The sequence below is a fragment of the Lynx canadensis genome, chromosome B3, assembly GCF_007474595.2.
Source record: "Lynx canadensis isolate LIC74 chromosome B3, mLynCan4.pri.v2, whole genome shotgun sequence".
Classification (NCBI taxonomy): domain Eukaryota; kingdom Metazoa; phylum Chordata; class Mammalia; order Carnivora; family Felidae; genus Lynx; species Lynx canadensis.
Window position 1 is genome coordinate 65573496 of NC_044308.2, and position 21924 is coordinate 65595419.

Sequence of the window (21924 nt, forward strand, 5' to 3'; positions counted from 1 at the left end):
AAGCGCTCACGACACGTTGTATTTTATTAACGTTGCAGTTGATATTATAGGAAAGACAGTGAACATTTCTTCACCGTCTCTACATAAAATATAGTTTAATCATTTCTCAATGCTAACAACTATTGTTGAAGTTTGAAATGAGAGCGGACAAGTACTCTTGTCCTCAGAAAAAGGACAAGTTCCCTTTTTTGAACAGTACAAACGGGCTTTTTGGCCAGGTCCCTATTTAAAAACACAGCAGTCTCCCATATCCTAATTGTTGGTACGTTTGAAGGTATAACTTTACTGGCTTCTCATATGTTAGGGCTTCCATTGTTAGTATTTATTTCCACTTTGCCTTTTTATCTATTTGATATGAAAAGACAAAAATAATTGGAGGGATTTGTACCAGTGAGGCATATTGCTAAAAACAAATTGAAAACTAGAAGAAACAAAAGAACCAAGTTAGGATTGATAGTAAAATTGGGAATATTGCTTTATGAAATTGCCATTTTGGTAGGTTAAAAATGGTAAATATTAGCAATTTCAGGTGGTTCAACCGAATATTCCTAGGCCTTAAGTAATGCAAAGTACTTTAGGTAAAGCAAGGAATTAGCAAAATGTTATTAACCATACTTGCTTTATCTGTTAAGTGGGAATAATAGTATATATACCCTTTATATTTTGTTACGGTGATCAAAAGTTAGAAAAAGTAATTTGAAAGCTGAAAGACCCTAATGTAAATACAAGATATTTTTATCGAAGATCACACATTTCTAATTTTAGGACACAAGTCTCACAGCTACTAGTAGGTATTTTTTCAGTATTTGTGGATGATGTATAGAGGGTGTCAGCTTTACTTTCTACCAGAATATTACACTAACTATAGAAAAACTACTTTTTAGTGGGAGTTCTATGGATATAAGATATATTTTCAAAATAGAACAATCCTATAAGTTGTATAGTTCTTTTCCTCTTTCTGGTCATTTAAATAATACACTACTTTTGAGAATTTCTCATTTGCTTTAGAATCTTCAAATTTTAATATAAAGTAACACTCAGGGTAGAGATAGTTGAGGAAGTCCTTACCAATTTTGGTAGATCTGCGTGATGTAAGTCGGACATTTAGCGATGCTAAGACCCTCTGTTAGGAATAGTTTTACACTTATGAAATGAAGTCGGTCACCTCTTCAGTGATTACTGACTGCTGATAGAAATTGTGTTGTACTGGGTCAGCAGCGAATTCCTCACTCAAAAGGTGTCGAGTCAGCTGGTTTTTAATTTGTTATCTTCTCGAGAGTGCGTTCACCGCCTTTATCACGGAGAAGAATGGCTCCCTAGCCTAGTGTGATCAAGACCCGGAAATCCGCTGCATCAGCATATTAAGGTGGGACCGCTCTTTGATTGGCGGCTCTGAGATCTGGTCTGAGAGCAAAGAGGCCAGTTCTCTCATAGGCTGGCTTGCACAGGTATATGCATAAACCTAGTGAGAGGGCAGACCCTTGCCTTTTCCGCCTGGGAAACGGTTGAGCAACTCTTCCTCTTAAACAATGATCTTTACCGCTCTGCTTTACCAGTGAAAATAATAAAGTTCACACAGGTGCCCCTCCAGTTGAGTGGTCTGTCTTTATGACAGAGCATGGGGGGGTTTGCGGGTACAATGGTAAACTGACAGTTGTGTGGTTTACAGCTCCTTGCCTTGCTGGGATTAGATGACGCCAATCAGGTGTGGTAGTATTTCCCCTGTGGTGGCAAATGTGGCCTTTTGCTTTTGTGCCATTTTAAAGTATGAGTTCTGGAAGGCTGAGGGAGAAATTACTTTTCTTAAGCAAACGTGTTTTTCAGCCAGTGGTGACTGTACTTTCATATTTTATTTTCATGTGAATGAGTCATTAAAAAGAAATGAAAGAAGGAAGGAAAAAGTAAGAATGTAATGAAACTAACTCTTTTTGGTTATCTGATATGAACCAAATACTACTTATCTCAAAATTCACATGAGTCACTTGGCCGTGGTCAGGCATTAGTAAGCACCACTTACCCAGGGGCAAAGCCATAAGACACTGTTCCCCCCCCCCCACATTTTACTTTGTAAAAATATGAATTCCATTCCATATGGGAAAAGAAACTATGAAAGTATAGTTCATTGGGGCGCCTGGGGCGGGGGGTTCATTCAGTTAAATGTATGACTGTTGATTTCAGCTCAGGTTGTGATCTCATGGTTCGTGGGATTGAGCCCCAGGTCGGGTTCCACACTGACAGCCTGGAGCCTGCTTGGGATTCTCTCTCTCTCTCTCCCTCTTTCTCTCTCTCTGCCCCTTCCCTGCCTGCGCACCCACATTTCCGAATGCACACTCTGTCTCAAGATAAATAAATAGATTTTAAAAAAAGAAAAAGTACAGCCCATAGACTTTAGCTGAAGATCCAGTTCTGTTACTGACTAACCATGTGACTTGAGACAAGTTTCTTATCCTGTCTGGCATCACTTTCAGAAAATAAGAATAATTAAAATACTGAACTCTGAACTGTCATATGGATGTGGTGATACTTATTGTACCTGGCACGTACTAGGTGTTCTCCAAATGTTACTTCCTTTCTCCATTCATATGAGGGGTTCAGGGATTATCTCAAGGTATGGAGCTGTCTGGCAAGGGTTAATATTAATTCTGTATTTCCCATTCACTTTTAATTGTAAGGGTGCTCAGAGTGTCTCATGAGTGGTGTCCTTTTCCTCTGAGATTGACTAAGATCTCCAGTGTGAGACCTTCTTGAAATGAGGAGGAATGCGTTAATACTGTATTCCCCAAAAGAGTTTTTAAAAGTAGCTTAATAATAATTATTTCTGTTACCTTTTGGATTATTATTGGTACTTCTTTTTTTTTTTTGAAACTTGAATAGTTTTTTAACAGTATTTCCCATAATGAGGTTTGGCCAATGGATAAATATATTTTTTTGAAGTTTATTTATATTGAGATAGGGTGCACGTGCACATGCAGGAGGGGCAGAGAGAGGGAGAGAGAATCCCAAGCAGGCTCCTTGCTGCCAGCGCAGAGCCCAACATGGGACTCGAGCCCACAAACCATGAGATCATGACTTGAGCCAAAATCAAGAGCCATATGCTTAACTGACTAAGCCACCCAGGTGCCCCTGGAGAAAAATATTTTTGGATAAAATCTACAAAGTGCATTTTGACCATCTGCTTTACATCTTCATGAAGTTTTACAAAAATAGTATAAATCTATAGGTTTATAAATATCATGTTGAGCTTCTCTCAACAGCGTCTTTCAAATGCTGCCCTAAATCATTTCATCCATTCAGCATCTTACTGCAGTAACAGGGAGGATCCTCACTCCCATCTCTCTATATTGCATGCTGTGCTTTCCACTAAAATCCGTTCTCTGCCAAATAATAGGTTTATGGCGATTTAACCATAATCCGCCTAACATTATTTTTGTCAACTTTATTGAGGTATAATTTTCATATAAAAACTTCACTCATTTAAAGTATACAATTTCAAGTCTTGACAGTTGTATGCATTCATGAGACTAGCACTTATTATAATCAAGATACTATACATTTCCATCACCACCTGAAAGTTTACCTGTACTCCTTTTTCATCCATCCCTCCCTCTGTACCTGTCCTCAGGCCACCCCGATCTGCTTTTGTTGTATTAGTTAGCATTTTCTAGAATCTAGTACATTTGGAATTAAACAGCATGTGGTTTCTTGTTTGGCTCCCTCCATTTGGCTTAATGACTCGTAATGTGATGTAACAGGTTGTGTGTATCAGTCATTTGTTCTTTTTTATTGCTGAGTAGTATTTCTGTTTATGGATGTACCACATTTTGTTTGTCCTTTCATACTAGTTCACTTTAAGAAATAACTAACATTTGTTGATGCTCCTTGAACATATGAGGTACTGTGTGAGGCTAGATGTCATGTATTAAGTTTCTAAGCTGGTCGCTAAGAGTAAAGCATGTGGTACGAGGTAGAGAGTTAATAAATAACTATTACTTATTATTTAATTTTCACAATTAACCTATTGAGTATGTGTAATTCTTCCCATTTCGTTGATGAGGAAAACTGAGGTTCAGAAGGTTAATGTCTTGACCAAGATCACATTCAACCTGTAAGAAATAGATTTGAAAATTCAATACAAAATCTTTGTTGTTACTCCCCAACTCATGCTTCTTTGATCACGTCACCACTTTTCCCCGAGGACATGTGTCTCTGTGGTTATACAGGGAGGGGAAGAGGGACAGAGTAGAGGGATGAGGAATATGTCAGATATGAGCATCTAATGTACACACAAAATAGTACAGCTGCCCAAGGAAATAGAACAAAGTCAGAAATTCAGAAAAGGAAAGGTGAACCAGGTGTGTGCGTTACTTTTCCAAATGTGGGTTACCTCTGATGTTAATTGTCTATTTCAGTAAAGTTGCTTCTTCCAGACAGCATTTCTTACAAGTTAGTGCCTTTGAAATTTATAAAACATCAGGGCACCTGGCCGGCTCAGTCAGTAGAGCATGTGACTCTTGAACTCAGGGTCATGAGTTCGAGCCCCATGTTGGGTGTAGAGATTACTTAAAAACAACAAAAAAAGGAAATTAAAAAAAATTTTTTTAAAAAAGAAAAGAAATTTATGAAACATCAACTCTATGGGCAGTTTTCAACTCTTAGAGACCAATATGCTAAGTAGTTTCTATTTCCAAGTTTTAGATACAAACTTACAAAGAATACAGCATATTCCAAGGGATTGGAAAGGCATCCATCCATTCATTCAATAAAAGGTTAGACACGTACCATACTCCCAAGTTCTAAGAATAATATGAAAAAACTAAAAAATGTGGTTTCCTGACTTGCAGACGTTTATGTAGAACAAATGTGAAAGAAATGTAGGAATGGTGTATATGTGCGTAAGTCATCTGGAGTTATGCTGGTAGTTAAAGCAAGCTTTGAAAGAGGTAAATAATTTGAGCTAGGGTTGTGCTATAATGCAATGGATTGAGAGTAGTTAATTTCAGTATAGAGGGTTAGTTTCAGTATAAATATCAATCTACTTTCTAGGGCACCTAGGTGGCTCAATCAGTTAAGCGTCTGACTCTTTTTTTTTTTTTTTTTTTTTTTAATTTTTTTTTTTCAACGTTTATTTATTTTTGGGACAGAGAGAGACAGAGCATGAACGGGGGAGGGGCAGAGAGAGAGGGAGACACAGAATCGGAAACAGGCTCCAGGCTCTGAGCCATCAGCCCAGAGCCCGACGCGGGGCTCGAACTCACGGACTGTGAGATCTTGACCTGGCTGAAGTCAGACGCTTAACCGACTGCGCCACCCAGGCGCCCCAGTTAAGTGTCTGACTCTTGATTTCAGCTCATGAGATGATCTCATGGTTCGTGGGATCGAGCCCTACATCAGGCTTTGTGCGCACAGTGTGGAGTCTGCTTGGGATTCTGTCTCTCTGCCCCCCTCCTGCTTGTGCGTGTGCACTCTCTTTCTCTCTCCCTCCCTGTCTCCTTTCCTCCCTCCCTCCCTCTCTCTCAAAATACATAAAACTTAATTTTTTTTTAATTACAAAAAAAGATCAATTGACTTTCCATTAAAGGATATCTTTGAAACATAAACGGTATAAAATTCACCCTGAGTGTCTTTGAGTACATACGTTTGTCCACGTGCAAGGTGCTGAGAAGACATCAGTAAGTAGCCTTAAAATCACATTGTTTTAAAGTAATTCAGAAACATATATGACACCTTCAAAACTCTGTTGCAAGGATTTTATATCTTTTGCAGCATGCTTTTTTTGTATAAGGAAGGGGGTAAAAATGTGTTCTTTTTAAAAAAGACCTTTATTGAGATATAATTCACATACTATATAATTTACCTTCACAGAGCTGTGCAAATATCACCATGACCAATTTTAGAACATTTTTATCACCCTTGAAGAAACCCCATACCCGGTAGCAGTCATTCTCCATTCGAAGTATACTTTTAGGGGCACATGGCTGGCTCAGTTGGTAGAGCATGTGACTTTTAATCTCAGAGTCATGAGTTCAAGCCCCACATTGGGTGTGGAGCCTACTTTAAAAAGATATTTTATTTTATTTTATTTTATTTTATTTTATTTTATTTTATTTTATTTTATTTTATTTTATCTTAGTACACTTTTAAAGGACCCTGTGTCTGTAGTTCTTTGGTACATAGGCTATATGAAAAATAATCAATTCATACTATTTTAGATTATTTTTATTAAGCAGGCATATTATTTATTTCCCTTAGGGCTATTACATATATGTGGTAGATCCCTGCACTACATTACAAAAACATATCTGCTTGTTCTCAAATCATAGTAATAGATTTATTTAAAACCATCAAATCAAAATAAGTGGAATGCCTAAATGGACAGGAGCTACTTTTTAAATGTTAGTAATTTAGTTTATAAACTTCTTAAGCAAAAATCCAAAGATGTGTGAAAATATTCTTTGAAAAATAAAAATGCAATTTAAAAATAATTAACAAATATTCTCCAATTCTGATGTGTTGATGATTTGAAAAGTATTCACCTAACGCCAGCTATCAACTTCATAGTTACTATTGTTCTTTTTTCTATACGTAGCTATGACTAGCTTCCTAAAAATATCCCAGAGGGAGTGTTGATAGGTATCTGAATCTAGTGGTCTCAGCGAGCATTATTATTATTACTGCTATTATTACCTAGATGGCTCTCTTTTCTCTTAAGGTAAAGAATTTCTTTTTGCATTAACAGTATCAGTTGCAAAGTTGCACTTTCATTAAAATATTCTATTGTTTTCATTTTATAATAATCACGAAAGTGGGAAATAATCAGTCTTTTTGTTTTGGTTGTCTGGCTGTTTGAAAATAGTGTCTGCTGATAGAAATTCACAGAGAGATAGCAGAGTAAGAATTCAAATTGATCAACTGTTTGAAATCAGAAAAACGCATTGTGCCTATTTTTCTTTTGGACAGCAAATGAGATATTGGCGTACGGATCCTAAAAATTGAATGAAATCACTTCTGCCACATAAAATTATGTTTTTTGTTATTCCTCCTACCAGATTTTATTACTGGTTGATATTTAACATTTCAGTTCATATTAAAGTATGCTAAAAGAGACCATTAGGGATAAAATCCTATAGTTAATGGTAAGATGAGAATATTAGCGGCATGTACTGAAAATACAGGCTTGATGTGGTCAATACATCCTTGGAAGCAGACTAACTATATTCTAGTTTTATTATAAAATGTTGAACGTGTGTTTTACATAAAAGGCCTTTCGTAGGAAACTCTTTTCGCAAATACAAAGGCCGTATCTTTCCTTGAAAGACCTGTTGATTCAGAGATGTTAGCCAGCTATCTTTACGAAAACACTTTACAATGCTAAAAATAGTCCACTTCAGTTAAATATGGATATTTTAAAAAAGAAAATCCCAGTTAGACTGCAACAGAAGGACATTTTGTGTGACAATATTTTGCATGATTAAAAATTTAAACAGAATAACAGCTATTTATATTTACAGTTACATGAGAGTAATTACTAACGCAGACAAAATACTTAGAGCATAATTTAATAATGTTTTCCTCTAGCAAAGGTGCCAAAATAGCTATTTGCATAATTTTCACAATTTGTACTGAAACATAGCTAAGTGAAATTGGGAAGACATCTCTCCCCAGACACCCTTTTTCTTTTGTAGGAGATGTGGGAAAGGGACTCATATATCATAACAACTCATTTTTGTGCCATTTCCCATAAAAATCATGACCTTTGTGTCAACCATTAGGTGAAAGAAATGTGTTCCGTTCATACTTTCTCTTTTAGGGTCTCTCTTTCAATGGCCAGCCTCAGCCCGACTTCAAGGCTCCTAATTATAACATTTACTGGTTCAAAGATTAACCTTCTGAGAGGCGCATTCTGGGCTCTCGGTAACATGATCAGCTTGGTCTTCTCTTGGTCTCTCTTTCTGGTTCTTTGTACGGCAGGAGGGAGATGATGGTATCTGGCACATTCCCAGGATGACTTGAAGATGGCAGCCTTGTGTGTTCAGGGCTGAAAGATTGTGGACTCTGTTAGCTGAAACACCACTCCAGGGAGGTGAACAGAACATTAGAAAAGCTTTAGCTGTAGGTAGTGCAGTGCAAGGAGACTCGAATTTGAGAGCTGGGACTCGAGTGGACATTTGTCCCTGCTTTCCACCTTAATAAAATCTGAGTGTTCACTGTGGGAAAGGGCATTGGAGAGATCACTAAAAATGAATCATTAGAGTGCCCAGAAGAGCTTTATTACGATGTACTGTGAATAACTTCAGAACCTACTCTGTATTTTTATATGTGCTTGTCCGGTAACTGAGTAAAAAGTACATTCTTGTACGCTCTACCGCAGAGATTAAGCAATCTGCTGAATTATAATGGCAAAGGAATATACTTTCTTACCGGGTTCAGTCAATATCCTTTAGAGAATTCTGTGGAAAGTTAGGAGAATAAATGTCCTTTCTTGAAACATTTCAAAAAATTTCAAGTGAAGTTACATATTTCGAACGAGGGGAACCAACTTAAGTGAAGCATAGGCAAAGACTATTGGAAGCTTTCTTTCACTTATGCTCTCTCAAGGATTAGAGGGTTCCAGTCAATAAACAAAGCCATTTTATGGCTCCTGACGGGTAAATTGAGGGGACTGATTTGGTCAAGGACCAGTATGAGGATGTTTCTGTTCAACAGTTAACAGGATTCAACATGATATGGAAAATACAGGCGTGCAAAACTATACTACGACACTCACGTTGCCAGCTAAAGCCTAAAACACAGCCACATTTACATATGTGTCCATCTGTCTGTTTTTACACTTTATTTTTCCAACCAGTGGGTGAAGTGGTTTTCATCCAAGCTGCAGTCTGAATTTTTTTTTTCACCCACCACTTTGCATTATATCGTATAGATGCATATTTTAAAGTGCATGTTGTTTGTCTCTGGACACGCGTTTGCACAGCCTTGGCTGGGTTTTCGGTCCTCTGCTGGAAGGTGAGCTCCTGTTCACAGGCCCCCGCGCCGCAGCTGCCCCCACCACCCGGTCGGCTCCGGATCACCCAGTTAGGGAGCAGTTTGTGGCCTTCTCCAGGGTACAGAAATCCCCCGGGGCAGGCCTGGGTGAAGCCGCCGGGGCCACAAGCGGGGGAGAGCTGGTGAGAATGGAAGTGCTTTAGGTCTCTTCAGTGGAGAGCCTGCATAAATCCTGTGTAAATAGAGGGAGGATAACAAAGAAGGAGCCCCTGCAGCTCTGAGCATTTGGAGCCATTTGGGGCTGAATTTGCTAAATGCTGCTTATACCGCCTGAAAAGTTGAAGAGAAAGGAGCATAAAATCCCCTCTGTTTTCCCCTTTCTGCTCCAACCCCGGGGGGAGGGTGTTCAGGACCAGGGAAGCCTGAGGTAAGCCGATGAAGACTTGTTTTTTCAGTGCTCTTTTGAGTGTGAAAAAGGTGGCCTGGGTCACTGTCCTCTCTTTAATGTCGGAAACCCACACAGTTAGTAAATGTTGCATGTAAACGAAAGCATTTCATCTCTTCTGCTTCCCTCCATGCTAGTGGGCCATGAACTAGTCACTTGAAAAATCACAGAAAAATTTCACTTTAACGTGTCCAGACAGTTAAGCACAGCAGGAGAGTAAAAGAGATCAGTAATTAGCAGGTCTCACTGCTGGCCCCTCACCCCACCTCTGGCCCCTTACCCTCCCCACATTTCTGGGTCTTCAGCTTTCCCTTCCCCCAACCTGATCTGACGTGAAAAAAGGTAAATGGCATGTGCGAAAAGATTGACTTGGTGGATGGTTCTTGGAAAGCGAGGTTTGCAGGCTTTCATCGAGAACAGAACTAGGCAAAGGCAGCTTTTCTTCCTCCTCCTCCTCCTCCTCCTTCTCCTCCTCCTTCTCTTTCTTTCTCTTCTTCTTCTTCACCTCATTTGAAACCCTGATGCAGGTTTCTCAGTGGGATGTCCTAAATTAAACTCCTGGAAGGTAGTCCCCAAAAGAAAATAACTTTGTGCCTCTCTGAATATTTTAATCCTGTTTCCAAAGTATTATATTGAGAGAAAAAAAATAAAGAAATGACCATAGGGAATGGGTTCACAAAGTACTGTGTGTTACAGTTCCACAGCTACCTAATACTTCATCTTTAGCGGTAACGCTCTGAGTAATCTGAACAGCCCGGGCAGTGCACAGCCCGCTATCTCCCAGCACTCCCTCTTCCCGTTTGGAATAGGGCAAGTGTGAGATGGAGTTTTCATAACTAGTAGGTGACGCATGTCTCAGACACGTAAGGAGCATCTCTGAGGAGGACCACACACGTATGCAAACAGTAAAACACTGGGCACGATACCATGATACCCAGTGCTCACAGGGAACGATGGAGCCCAAGGCATGGTGGCTCCTAGAACAAGTTACCAGAGCCAAGGGATCTCCTTCATCAAAGGTTACATTCTCATCGGGTCCTAGTAAGATGTCTCAAGGATCTTGCTACCCATGCGTCTGTTCCAGTAACATTTGAGTGTTTACCCCGTGTCGGGGCTTGGGCATCAGAAATGACACAGCCCCTGCCTTGGGAAAGTTCACAGTCAAGGAGGACAGAGAAATGAGTAAAAAGATAAATTTCAAAAGACAAAGTGTATATAACAGGCAAGAACAAACCGCTGAAGAAGTAGAAAGCATAGTGTACTAACTCTGTCTTGGGAACCGGAGAAAGCTTTGCAAAAGAGGTTCCTTTTTCATTGGGTTGTGGAGGCTGACTAGGAGTTTGCCTTGACAAGACTGGGAAGGAGGGGGAGTAAAAATGAAGAGAAAGGACAATCCAAGCCAAGGGGAAAGGACTGCAGGCGTGGAATCTTGAATGATCCCTTGGCTCAGAGAAGTCTTTGAAATTCCACAGATGCTTCTATTTCAAAGTCATAATTAATTTGACATTTACATCCACAGGGATCAATAACGATCCTATCTATAGATAATGGCTATACCTGTTTGGGTAAAATATGCATCTGCTTGTTTCGTGGTTCATGTCTACTTTTAATTTTTTTTTAACATTCATTTTTGAGAGATAAGAGTATGAGCAGGGGCAGGGCAGAGAGAGAGGGAGACACACAACCAGGCTGTCAGCACAGAGCCCCACTAGGGGGCTCGAACTCACAGACCATGAGATCATGACCTGAGCCAAAGTCAGACGCTTAACTGACTGAGCCACCCAGTGCCCCCATTTATATTTTAAATGTGCTGTCACCCACTGTCCCCTTGGAACATCAGTGTTACATATACAAGGCCTTACCCTTGGAGTTTGTTTCTGGGGCAGTGAGTGCTTATTCCAGAAGCAAGATTCCCTTTTCATTCTCTCGTCCTCTGAGCAGGTTCAGGGAGAGGATAGAAGACGGGAGTGTGGGCTTTGGAGGACTAGCACACTGGGCCACATGCTAACTATGTGACCTTTGACAAGTCACTTAATTTCTCTGAATCTATGTCTCTTATCTGTAAAATGGAATTGGTAATAGTTATTTCATTCATTTGCTGTGAAAATTACATGAGGATTGGAACACTGCAAGTGCCCAATGAGAGGGACTTGTGATAATGAAGATAATGAACGCGACAGCCGTATTGATAAAGAAGAGGGGCCTGTATTCTAGAGATAGAGAAATGGGTAGAAAAGAGACCACTCTATTTAACATTAAATAACACCATCTTAAGAACTCTGTAAATTTGTGTGTGTGCGTGCGTGCACGCACACGTGTATCATTACAGGCAAAAGTATGCAGTTCATCTATAAATACATTTGGACACTTGTGTACAAACTGGTGATTTATTTGAACAAGATACAATACAGTTTATATACATATAGGTTTATGATCACATACATAAATATCTATGTATTCATGAATATACCTAATTCCTGGAAATAGATTGTTTAGAAAGGGTGTGTGTGTGTGTGTATGAAATTAGTGGATTTCCATTGCACACAATGAAAATGATAATGAATGTAGTGCATTTCTGTTTAGCAAAATAGGGGGTGTGAAGCCATGTTCTTTCAGATGAGATGTCTTTCTTTTTTACAGTATATATTTTGTGTGAATGTTTTTAACTATGAAACCTGGTCTAAAACTTGGTGGAGGGAGAATTAAATAATGCATCACCAACTTACTCAAAAGAGCTCCAAATGCTACCAACCAACATGCGTATTTACTTGTCCTGATACAAGATTCAGAAGTCAGTTTTAGATGTTTGTTAATCGACATTGCGGCAAATGTCGTAGCAACCTTATTCTAGCTTTAAAAAAGTGACTTTGAGGCAGGGGGCTATATTGTCTTAATCACAGTTCTGTGAAGTGTTTAATAGCACTGCACAGAGCTCCTGAGATCCTTACTGTGTGGACAGTCAGTTCTCAAATATTTGTAGCCATCTCTAAGCCCTGAAGGTCAGTCTGGTGTCTCCACTCGGATGACAAGAAACCCGTTCGGAGAAATCCTGAGTCCCAAAGTCTGTTGCTCTACTGAGTATATCCAAAGCCCTTCAAGCACTGGCTTGCTTTTGGGAGAAAAGTTTGTACATTTCTCTTTGAACCTGGACTAGCCCAGATCAACTCTAGCTCAGTCCCAACTCCTGGGCCCTATATCTAATCTCTTCTCTGCACTTAGAATTTTACCTGTGGGATCAAACCTTGCTTAGATCTGTCACTGATAACAGGGTGCAAATGAAGTAATGCTTTAAAAGGTGAAAGATAACTTACAATATTAATGTGAGCATACCAGTGGCCATAATACTGGACTTGAAGTTACCTGGATTCTAGTTCATTCTAGACCACACATAGCTGTGGAATCTTGAGCCACCACCTAAACTCCTGGCCTCATTTTTCTCACTGGCAAAAGTCTGTGTTTTGTTTTGTTTTGGTTTTGTTTTGTTTATGGAGAGGAGTGGAGTAGGTAGAAAGGTACAAGACGATGGACCTTCTTGGTTGCTGCATTGTAGTTCTGATAGGGCAAAAGGGCTACATCCTGGTGATATCAGACTCATCATGGCACATCATCACTGTTGATATCATTGCTTTATTCCAAGCCAAGAAATGGATGCCTAAAATATAGATAGATTTTTGGCTAAATGGAATAAGACAATGTGCCAATGAAAGGAAGTGATGTCCTTTTGCCTGCGTAGTTTTTATGACCTACAGTTGTATGGATTGGGAATTTCTGCTTTAGAATCATCTGAGGATTCACTGGATACACAGCTATGGGTATGGATTTTGCCTATACCTGGATACCCATTACCATGGATATCCCAGGATTTAGCTTCCTACAACTAATAAACTGTCTCAGTATTGGTCTTTAGGTAGGTGTAGATTGGGGCTGCTTTCCAGAGCAGTGCCCTGTTCCGAGCACAGTATGCTCACCTGTGGAAAGTATGTGTGATTTCCTCCAGAGCCTGGGTGTAAATCCAGCCACAGATGCTCTCAAAATACCTCAGAGTCTTAAAACAGGAAGAAGACCCAGGGATTAGAGTCAGGCCTTCAGACAGCAACCGCCAAGGGTAGCAGGTTTAGGCGGTCTTCAATGTGTTCTTCAGCAGCGCTTCTTAAACTTGGGTGGTCATTAAAATCACTTGGAACACTTGGTAACATTCAGATTATTAGGCCCCACCCCGGCGACTCAAATTCAGTAGGTCTGGGAGGGTCCAGGGATATGCATTGCTCACCATTTCTTTGCCAGTGCTAAAGCTGCCGGTCCATATTCTGAGAGCCAGTGTTCTAGAGCTTTTTCTTCCTTTTTATCTCTCATCACCAGAAGGTCAGGATGGGGCTACATTCTGTTGGCCAGTAGATGTGATAGAGAACATAGTGACTCTTCCGTAGTGAGTAAGGCCTGGGCCACACTGTAGTTGCTCCCCATGACCACTGACCCCATGTATGGGAGTAGAATAGACTTGTGACTACCTACCTGTCCTTTAGGTTGCATTTTCTTTCAGATTAGAAGGTCATCTAGTTCAGTGGCTTCCAAAAGCCAGTTTGAGAACCAATGCTAGGCTGGTTGTATAAACAAACCCAAGGAGCTTGTTAAAAATATAAATTCCTTGTCCCTGCCCTGGGATATTTTGATTCTATAAATATAGGATAAGGCCTAGAGACCTGTGTTTTTAACAATCTCCCCTGATGGTTTAATCCACTTCAGAGTTGTCTATCTATAGGCCTTAAATATTTCTTTCCATGGTCACCCACAATACATTGAAGTAATGCACCACTTTTTGAGTATCTTTGCCCCCGATTTAGACTGTGCCCTTAGAGAAGGGATTAGCAACCTTTTAGAAGAAGAATTACATTATTTTTTGCTGTGGTTTTTCACAATCAGAGAGGTGGCAATGCTAGTGGGATGGCTGGTGGTTCAGCCCCTCAAAAAGGCCCCAATGCACCCGGCATTCTTTTAAGAAGCACCATTCCTGGCATGTTAGAAGTGGCTGTGTGCACACAGGCAACCCAGCCCCTTAGGCACTATAATGAGCGCACTTGCCCCAGTTTGGGATTGTCAGAAAGAGGAGAGGGTCCTCGAATAAGCTCATGTGTGAGTTCAGCTGTTCACTCACCCAACAGACAATCACTGGGTTCCTGCTCCAGGTCAGACACAGAGGTGTGCTCTGAGGATAAAAAGATAAACAAAAAACAGTTCCTGCCCTCAGGATTCCACACTTTTGAATCTTAACTTCAGATGCTGAGATGGACGCTATCACCTCATATACCTCCGTTGGCTCACACATCTGTGCTGGTGTATATAGCCTTTTCAGCACAGAAACTCATGTGGCACAGGTGCCAAGGATTGCCAACTATCTTACACACAGCCTTAAAACAAGAAAATGATGTTGACTTTAAGAGTTACTAACTCGGGCATCATCTGCACAATTTTATTTTAGGTTGCAGATCACACAGTTTTCTTTCGAACTGTTTCTTTATGCTCTTATTCCTCCACACTGGAGTTGATTCACAGTCCGTTGGAGCAAAAAAAAAAAAAAAAAAATGGTATTTATTGTGTTGTTTGGAGAGGGAAATTCTGCTCTTTAAGGAAGTATAGACACTAATATTTTTATTTTTTTATTTTTAAAATGTTTATTTATTATTGAGAGACAGAGAGAGACAGACCGTGAGCAGGGGAGGGGCAGAGAGAGAGGGAGACACAGAATCCGAAGCAGGCTTCAGGCTCTGAGCTCCGAGCTGTCAGCACAGAGCCCGACACGAGATTTGAACCCAGGAACCGCGAGATCATGACCTGAGCCAAAGTCATACACTTAACCAACTGAGCCACCCAGGCACCCCCGACACTAATATTGATTTAAAAAATCTAGTGTCTAGTACCTACTTATTATAAAAACAGACACATTTTCTTTACAATTATTTGTTATACTGGATCCAATTTCAAATATTTTACAATACAGAAAATGGACTGCTTTATATTAAAATTCATGTGATGCTCCTGCCTTTTTCCAGTTTCAGTCATTAAAGAATGCTCAATCTAGCTATATATTTTTTTTCTTTAGCTAGATAGTTTGAAGGTGTTACCAGCCCTCTTTGCTTTTAAACAGGAGAAAATGCACTGTGGAAATTCCGTCTCTCATTTTTAAGGTCATTGATTGGGTTAAAAAGACAAATGCCTTTCTTTCTTTCTTTCTTCCTTTTTTTTTGGTTGAACTTCCTTCAATTAAGCCATTAACCTTTTAAAATAAGTACATTCAAAAATCTATCAAAAAAAGCTAAATGAGATTTTAACAAAATCCTGACAATTTCAGCTTAAACATATACACAGAAACCATATGTGCTTAGGAAGAAATATATACACACAGGCATTGTTTACAGTGTGTGTTTTTATATTTGGAAGACATTGAAGGAAGAGCCATTCCATACATACATTATCCACAGTGTACATCCAGATAGCCCACATAGATTTTTATATTGAGAGACAAAGATATCTTTATCCACGGTAGGTAGACAGACAGACTGACTGACTTCAAACTTGGACTTGCAGTGTGGGTTTTTTTTTCCTCATCTCCGGGTACTGCTTTTCAAAATTGCCTCGGGCTACAGAACAGCACCTCAGATCCCCAAGGCCCACTGCCTGGCTCCTAATAGCCACTCTCCATCTGTGTCACATGAACAGCTGATGAGATCGCTCCAGCGTCTGTATTTTGGAGAGCACATCCACCCAGGTTAAAATGCTAGGGTTGCCAAGGAGCAGTCAGAAGCCATTAGTGTGGGTGAGAATTTGCCTTGCAGCAGTTCCTTGGCATGGTGGAAAGCGTGTACGCGTGTCCCTGCTCAAGCTTGTGTGTGTGTGTGTGTGTGTGTGTGTGTGTGTGTGTGTGTGTCTCCTTGTGCAAGCGACCCCTAGTATACACGGGTGTGCAGATGAAGACAGATGTAGGTGAAGACTAGATTCCATATATTCAGTATTCAGAAGTCAAATGCCTTTTGTTTCCTTGTACTCTGATTAGTTCTTTGACTATTTGGGGTCCCTTTGACTCTTTTTTTTTTTTTTTTTTTTTTTATCATAACAGACGGCAAAGAAAAAGAGAAAAAGAGAACAGCAACTTCGGGGTCATGCTCTAGTGTTTGGGCAGATGGAAGGGAGCTGCTTTGCCTTGGGGCAGGGTGGTTGTAATGAAGTGGCCTGTCAGTCTGTAAATAGTGAGGGTCATCTCTTCCATGTGATGGAGGGTATCACATTGCAGTGAAAATGGAAATGTCAATAAAATTAATCTGCCAGCTCTTTGCTGTGGCTTTTCTGCTTTTCTGGTCAAAGAAGGTTGAAGGGCTTTTTTTTTTGTTTTGTTTTTGTTTTTGTTTTTGTTTTTGGTGAGGAAGGAAAAGAACAGGTACAGGGAAGCCCACGGAGCAGACCCAGAAGTTAGAAGGGGAGGGGCCCAGTGGGCAGGACGTGCTGGTGTGGCCCAGTCCAAGAGGAAGGAACGGGTCTGGGAATGAGTTGGTGGATCTATAACATTCCCCGGGAAGCTGCGGAACGTCTAGCTCAGGCTACATTGAGCACAGAGTTTATTGTTTTAGGCTTTCTTGGACAAGGTTTTTACTTAGCATGGGATTTATGGCATTTACTGCTAATGAATGTCTATTCTTAAATTACAAAAACCCCCATCTCAGTGCAATTCCCAGATGTCCTTCCAGGACCCCAGCTTCTTAAACACCAGCAGGGAGCATAAACTCTCCACTTCTCTGTTTTCCTCTTTCGTGTGGCTCCAGGCTAATGATGTGCAAGGAAAACACAGCCATCTATAAAGCCCCAGCGCTGTCCCCGTATTCTTCATTTATTTTGCATTTGATTATGCCACAAGTCGGATCTTGTTTCTTTCCTTTTTTTAAAGTTATTAGTTCAAATATTAATGTAGGGATATGGCATATATTGCTGCTCTTGATTGATGCCTTCCCAAAAACAGGAAGACGTGCTCGTATGAATTTTAAGAAAGTAGGGGTCCTGCAATGCCTTGCCAGAAGAGTTTTTCAGATACATAATTTAGATGCCCTCCAGGCAGGCTTTCAAGGCATTTTTGCTGGAGGGCAAGAAAAAATAACTATGACTGTTAAAAGTAAATGATTTTTGCTAATGCACAATTAATGCCGGAGAAAAGCACAGAAGAGAAAGATGTTGATAGAAACTTCTGATTAAGTGAGCACCCTACCTTCATGTGTGTGTGTGTGTGTGTGTGTGTGTGTGTGTGTGTATAAATGATAATGATCATGATCAGTGGTGCAGAGAGCTAAAAGTTTTCATGTCATGCAAATGCCGAATGCAGGGTCATCTGAGGAGTGTGTGAATGTGCGTGCTTAGGAGGTGACAGTTCTAGGAGGGGCTGAGCAGGCAGTGTGTTATGTGCAATGAACAGTGACACAGTTACTGTCACCTATGCAGGCAGCCTGGAATATATAGACTACAGAACATTTAACTTGATTACCCTACAGTATGTGTTCACTATGGGCATGGGAGTGGATTTTCACCGAATGGGTTTTCTGATGGCGGTTTTCCCACATTGGATTCCATAATTGACAAAGAGCTACTGCACTGTGTCAAGTGCACAATTATAATTGAATTAATGATATGGGCGAGTGTGAGACACACAAAATTAACATTTGAAGAGGCCTGGTTTAATTTTGTCTTTTACATATTTGTGTCTCCAATTATACTTTAATGAAAGAGAATATACCCGCTTAATGGATTTCTTTCAACAAGCTGAGCTGAGCTCATCATCAGCTGCACATTGTTGTTGGCACCCTTTCTGTGTTGCCTCTAATGTGTTTTTTCTTCTTTTTCTTTTTTTTCTGCCAGGGGATGGTTTAGACAACAGTGTAGCCTCACCTGGCACAGGTGACGATGATGATCCAGACAAGGACAAAAAACGTCAGAAGAAAAGAGGCATTTTCCCCAAAGTAGCAACAAATATCATGAGAGCATGGCTGTTCCAGCATCTCACAGTAAGTCAAGATGAAAGCGTTTTTGCTTGCTTTGCCTTCTCCTAGCAAACTTTACAGGTTGATACAGATTTTTTAAAAATCAGGTGCCTATTTTCCCTTTCTTGAAATCTGATGACTAACAGAGCAGCTAAGATTTTGTCAGCCTTCACTATCCAAAGAACAGCCTCTAGAAAGGAGGAGATTTTGGTTTTCCTAAGCCAGGCACAGACCTTATTCAATATGGTCTAGGGCCCTCAACAGTATATGTAAGCAAACTTGTTATTTATGCTACAAGGTGTGAGGGCAGCTTCAGATACGGCAACTGCAGACAAGGGAAATGGCTGTAAGGAGCTCACAAACCCATGCACACCGCTGATTACAGTCTTAACGAAAGCCATCTCCTCTAGGAGGCAAAAAAAAAAAAAAAAAAAAAAAGCACCTTGCCACATGCATGTCCAAGCTCATGGTATCAGGTGCAAGTGTAATCGTTGGAGCAGCTTGCAAACATGGCACGTGTTTATGTGACAAACACAGAAGGGCTATAGGTGCTCCAGAGCCTTTGTTTGTAAGGTGGAGATTAAGGATTCTTTTTTAGCTCTTCAAGTCCCTTTTCTTAGAAGCTAACCCTATTCACTTCTGGGAAGAGATCAACCATGCAACGTTTTTAAAGTAACAGTTTATCTCTGTCCTCCTGTCTGCAGTGGGTTTTACGTGTCCCTGTGCACTATTGACTCTAAGACTCTCATGACAAAAAAATCACGATGTATTTTTACAAGGGAACTAGGCACTCCTGTTTTACTGTTCATTTGGAGATTCTGGGAAAGTGGTAAAGACGTCAGAGGCAGTGTCTTGCTATGATATTGTTTTCAGGCCATTCTATTTAGGTAAATGCTTAAATATAGAGTAGCGCATTGAAAACCGAAGGTCTTCTTTGATTCTCTAACTTGTGTGTTGCCATGCTGAATGACATTAGTTACAGTGTCATGGGTCCAGGACAAGGTTCCACTTTTATTTATGGTGGTGACTGCTGATCTGCTCTTCCAGCTGGGCTACAAAGGGCAAGGGGTGGAGTGGCGGCAGGGAGGGGGGAGAGATAAATTCACATTCCTAAATCGGCCATTTTGATGTAAGGACATTAGTAGCAAACTAAGGTGTATCGATCTGGCCCGTGGTGTCAGGATTAGAGGGGAGAACCAACGAGGCTGCCGTGGTAGTGGTTATTCTTGCCTTGAAGCCATGGCCATTTCAAAGGTCAGGGCCCTGCACTGACTCGGCTCAGAGGAATTAGACAGAACATGCAGTCTCTGGGCTGATTACTTAACCAAAGACAAAATAATGAGTCCTAAGCAAATACTGACTAATTGAAAGGGCTGTAAATCCATTACATATTGGTCAGGGATAATCAGGAGTATTTAATCACTTTTATCTATTCAGGAGCACTGAAGCTGCAACAGCAAAGCCCTGAACCTTGCCATGCGGCTATTATTCTCATCATTATCAAAATTACTTCACAGCTGTTCTTTGCTACATCACCTCAGCTGGAGATTTACTAACCTGTAAAATGTTTTTAATTTGGAAGTCGAGTGAGTGTGAGGGGAGGGGTTTCTCATTTTTAACTGAAGGGTTGTTTGGTTAGAGTAGCAAGTTAGAAAGGCAGGGCAGGAGCACATGGATGGCAGGCAAACAGCTTGCTCCCCACTAGCTCACCTGTTTGGTTTCCTCCCTCCGTCTTCCTTCATGCCCAGCCCTTCCTGGCCGAAAATAAAGATTTCAACAACTGCTTTACAAGCAGACCTCTCCATGTTATTTGCAGCCCCTCAGTAGTCAAAGTCAACACCACAGAACAGCAGAACCTGTGAGAATTCAGCTGCTCTGTTTACCAGTGAGGAAACTGAGGCCCAGAGAGGGAAGTGATTAACTCAAGGTCAGCCTGCCACCAGAACCCAACCTTGCTTGTCCCCCGCGCTGTGCTTTTCCCACAGCACTATGAAGACTTTGCTAAAATCATTATCCGCTCTACCAGTGGCATATAAATCTCACACAACCTCTGCCATCAGTATACCCAGCGTCAGAGGGGGAGGAAATATGGAGAAGCAAAGTGCTGTTCTCTTTGTTTTTAAAACTTCCTGCTCCCCCAGCCTTTCCGAGTAGAGAAGATTTGGCACCTTTCTCTTCAAGCCGACTCTCTTCTTCACCACCTATATTCTGTGCCTTGAAACTCCAACGCTGTGTCCACAGCTCTTGCTGGACCTCCTGCTTTGTCCTGTCGATACCTTGCCTCCCACCTCCCTGTCCTGAACTGAACCCACCATGCAGTGTGGCCACTGGTGAAAAATTGTGGGTGGCCAGGGATTGCTGGGCACCCCTGGTGGCTTGGCTGTGCAGGGGGCTACAGACCGACCACAAGACCTTGTCCCCACACTGAGAGTGCTTTCATCTAGTTAAAGGAACTCAAGACCTTGTGCAGAACTCTCCAGCCAACTGAAAATTTTAACGAATGTCTGTCTTTGGAGCAGGGAGAAAAGAATCAAATAGCCTCAGCCAAGCAGTCGGGAAACCCGCATTTTGAGTTCAGCTCTCCTCTGTGCTAGCTGAACCTCAGTGAGTCCATTAAGTTCTCCGGACCTTACGTGTCCCCAGTTTTCAAGTGAGAGGGACACAGTGCAGGGTCTCCACACTGCGGCCTCCATTCCTGCACCCACAGCTCTTGGTTCAGCTCTGGAGCACGTAGCCAGAACACTGTTCTGTCCCAGTCTCTGATCATCCCCTTTCTTTTTACTCTCTGCGAAGTGCTGTATTTTTCTCCCTCCTCCCCATGACCTTCTTTCACAACATGCCCCTTTCATTAGTTTCTCCCAATGGCTTTGTCTCCCAGTCGTTCTCTCTGCTCCCCTCCCTTGCCTTTCCTGCACCTCCCTTGTATCATAAGGAAATTCTCCTCGGCTTTCTCTTTGAACAAATTTTCCCTCTTCATCCAGATTTTACCCCAACTGCAGAGAAGAGGTTCAGTAACTTTGATGAGGATGGTCCTGTAAAACTTTTACTTTCCAATCTTTAATGAGCTGAAAGATTTACTCAGCTATAATTCCGAGCTCAGAAACCAAGAATAGAGACCCCTAACTAGCGACATGTTAATTTAGACTTCTTTTCTTACATGCACTAACAGGCATGAGGAAGTCCTTGGAAATAGAGATGCCCACTATATTTTTCTGTCATTTAATTAATTTCAACTTTCAAAGTGAAATGTTGGCTCTAGCTCACTGAAAATAGATGTAGTCTAAATTATTATTTCATGTAAATTTCTTCACAAGTGCATGATTCAGTGTGCATTCCTCCATTATTAGTCTCTTTAACATTATTTCAAACTGGTTTGTTCTCTTTTGTGCGGTATGACCTGTTCTTGTATTACAATAATCCCCGATGTACCCTTTTTTCTTTCTTTTTTTAAAAAGAAGCTAATTGAATTATCTCATTATTTTA

At 40.8% G+C, this 21924-nt stretch overlaps 1 protein-coding gene across 9 annotated transcripts in view; it reads left to right on the top strand.

Moving 5' to 3' along the window:
* MEIS2 (Meis homeobox 2) overlaps positions 1-21924 on the top strand; it is a 207929-nt gene that overhangs the window by 46048 nt on the left and 139957 nt on the right. For all 9 annotated transcript variants that reach the window (XM_030318540.1, XM_030318542.1, XM_030318545.1 and 6 more), the window contains one exon: positions 18320-18465. In XM_030318540.1, coding sequence (XP_030174400.1) covers positions 18320-18465 — 146 coding nt within the window. The remainder of the gene's footprint in view (positions 1-18319; positions 18466-21924) is intronic.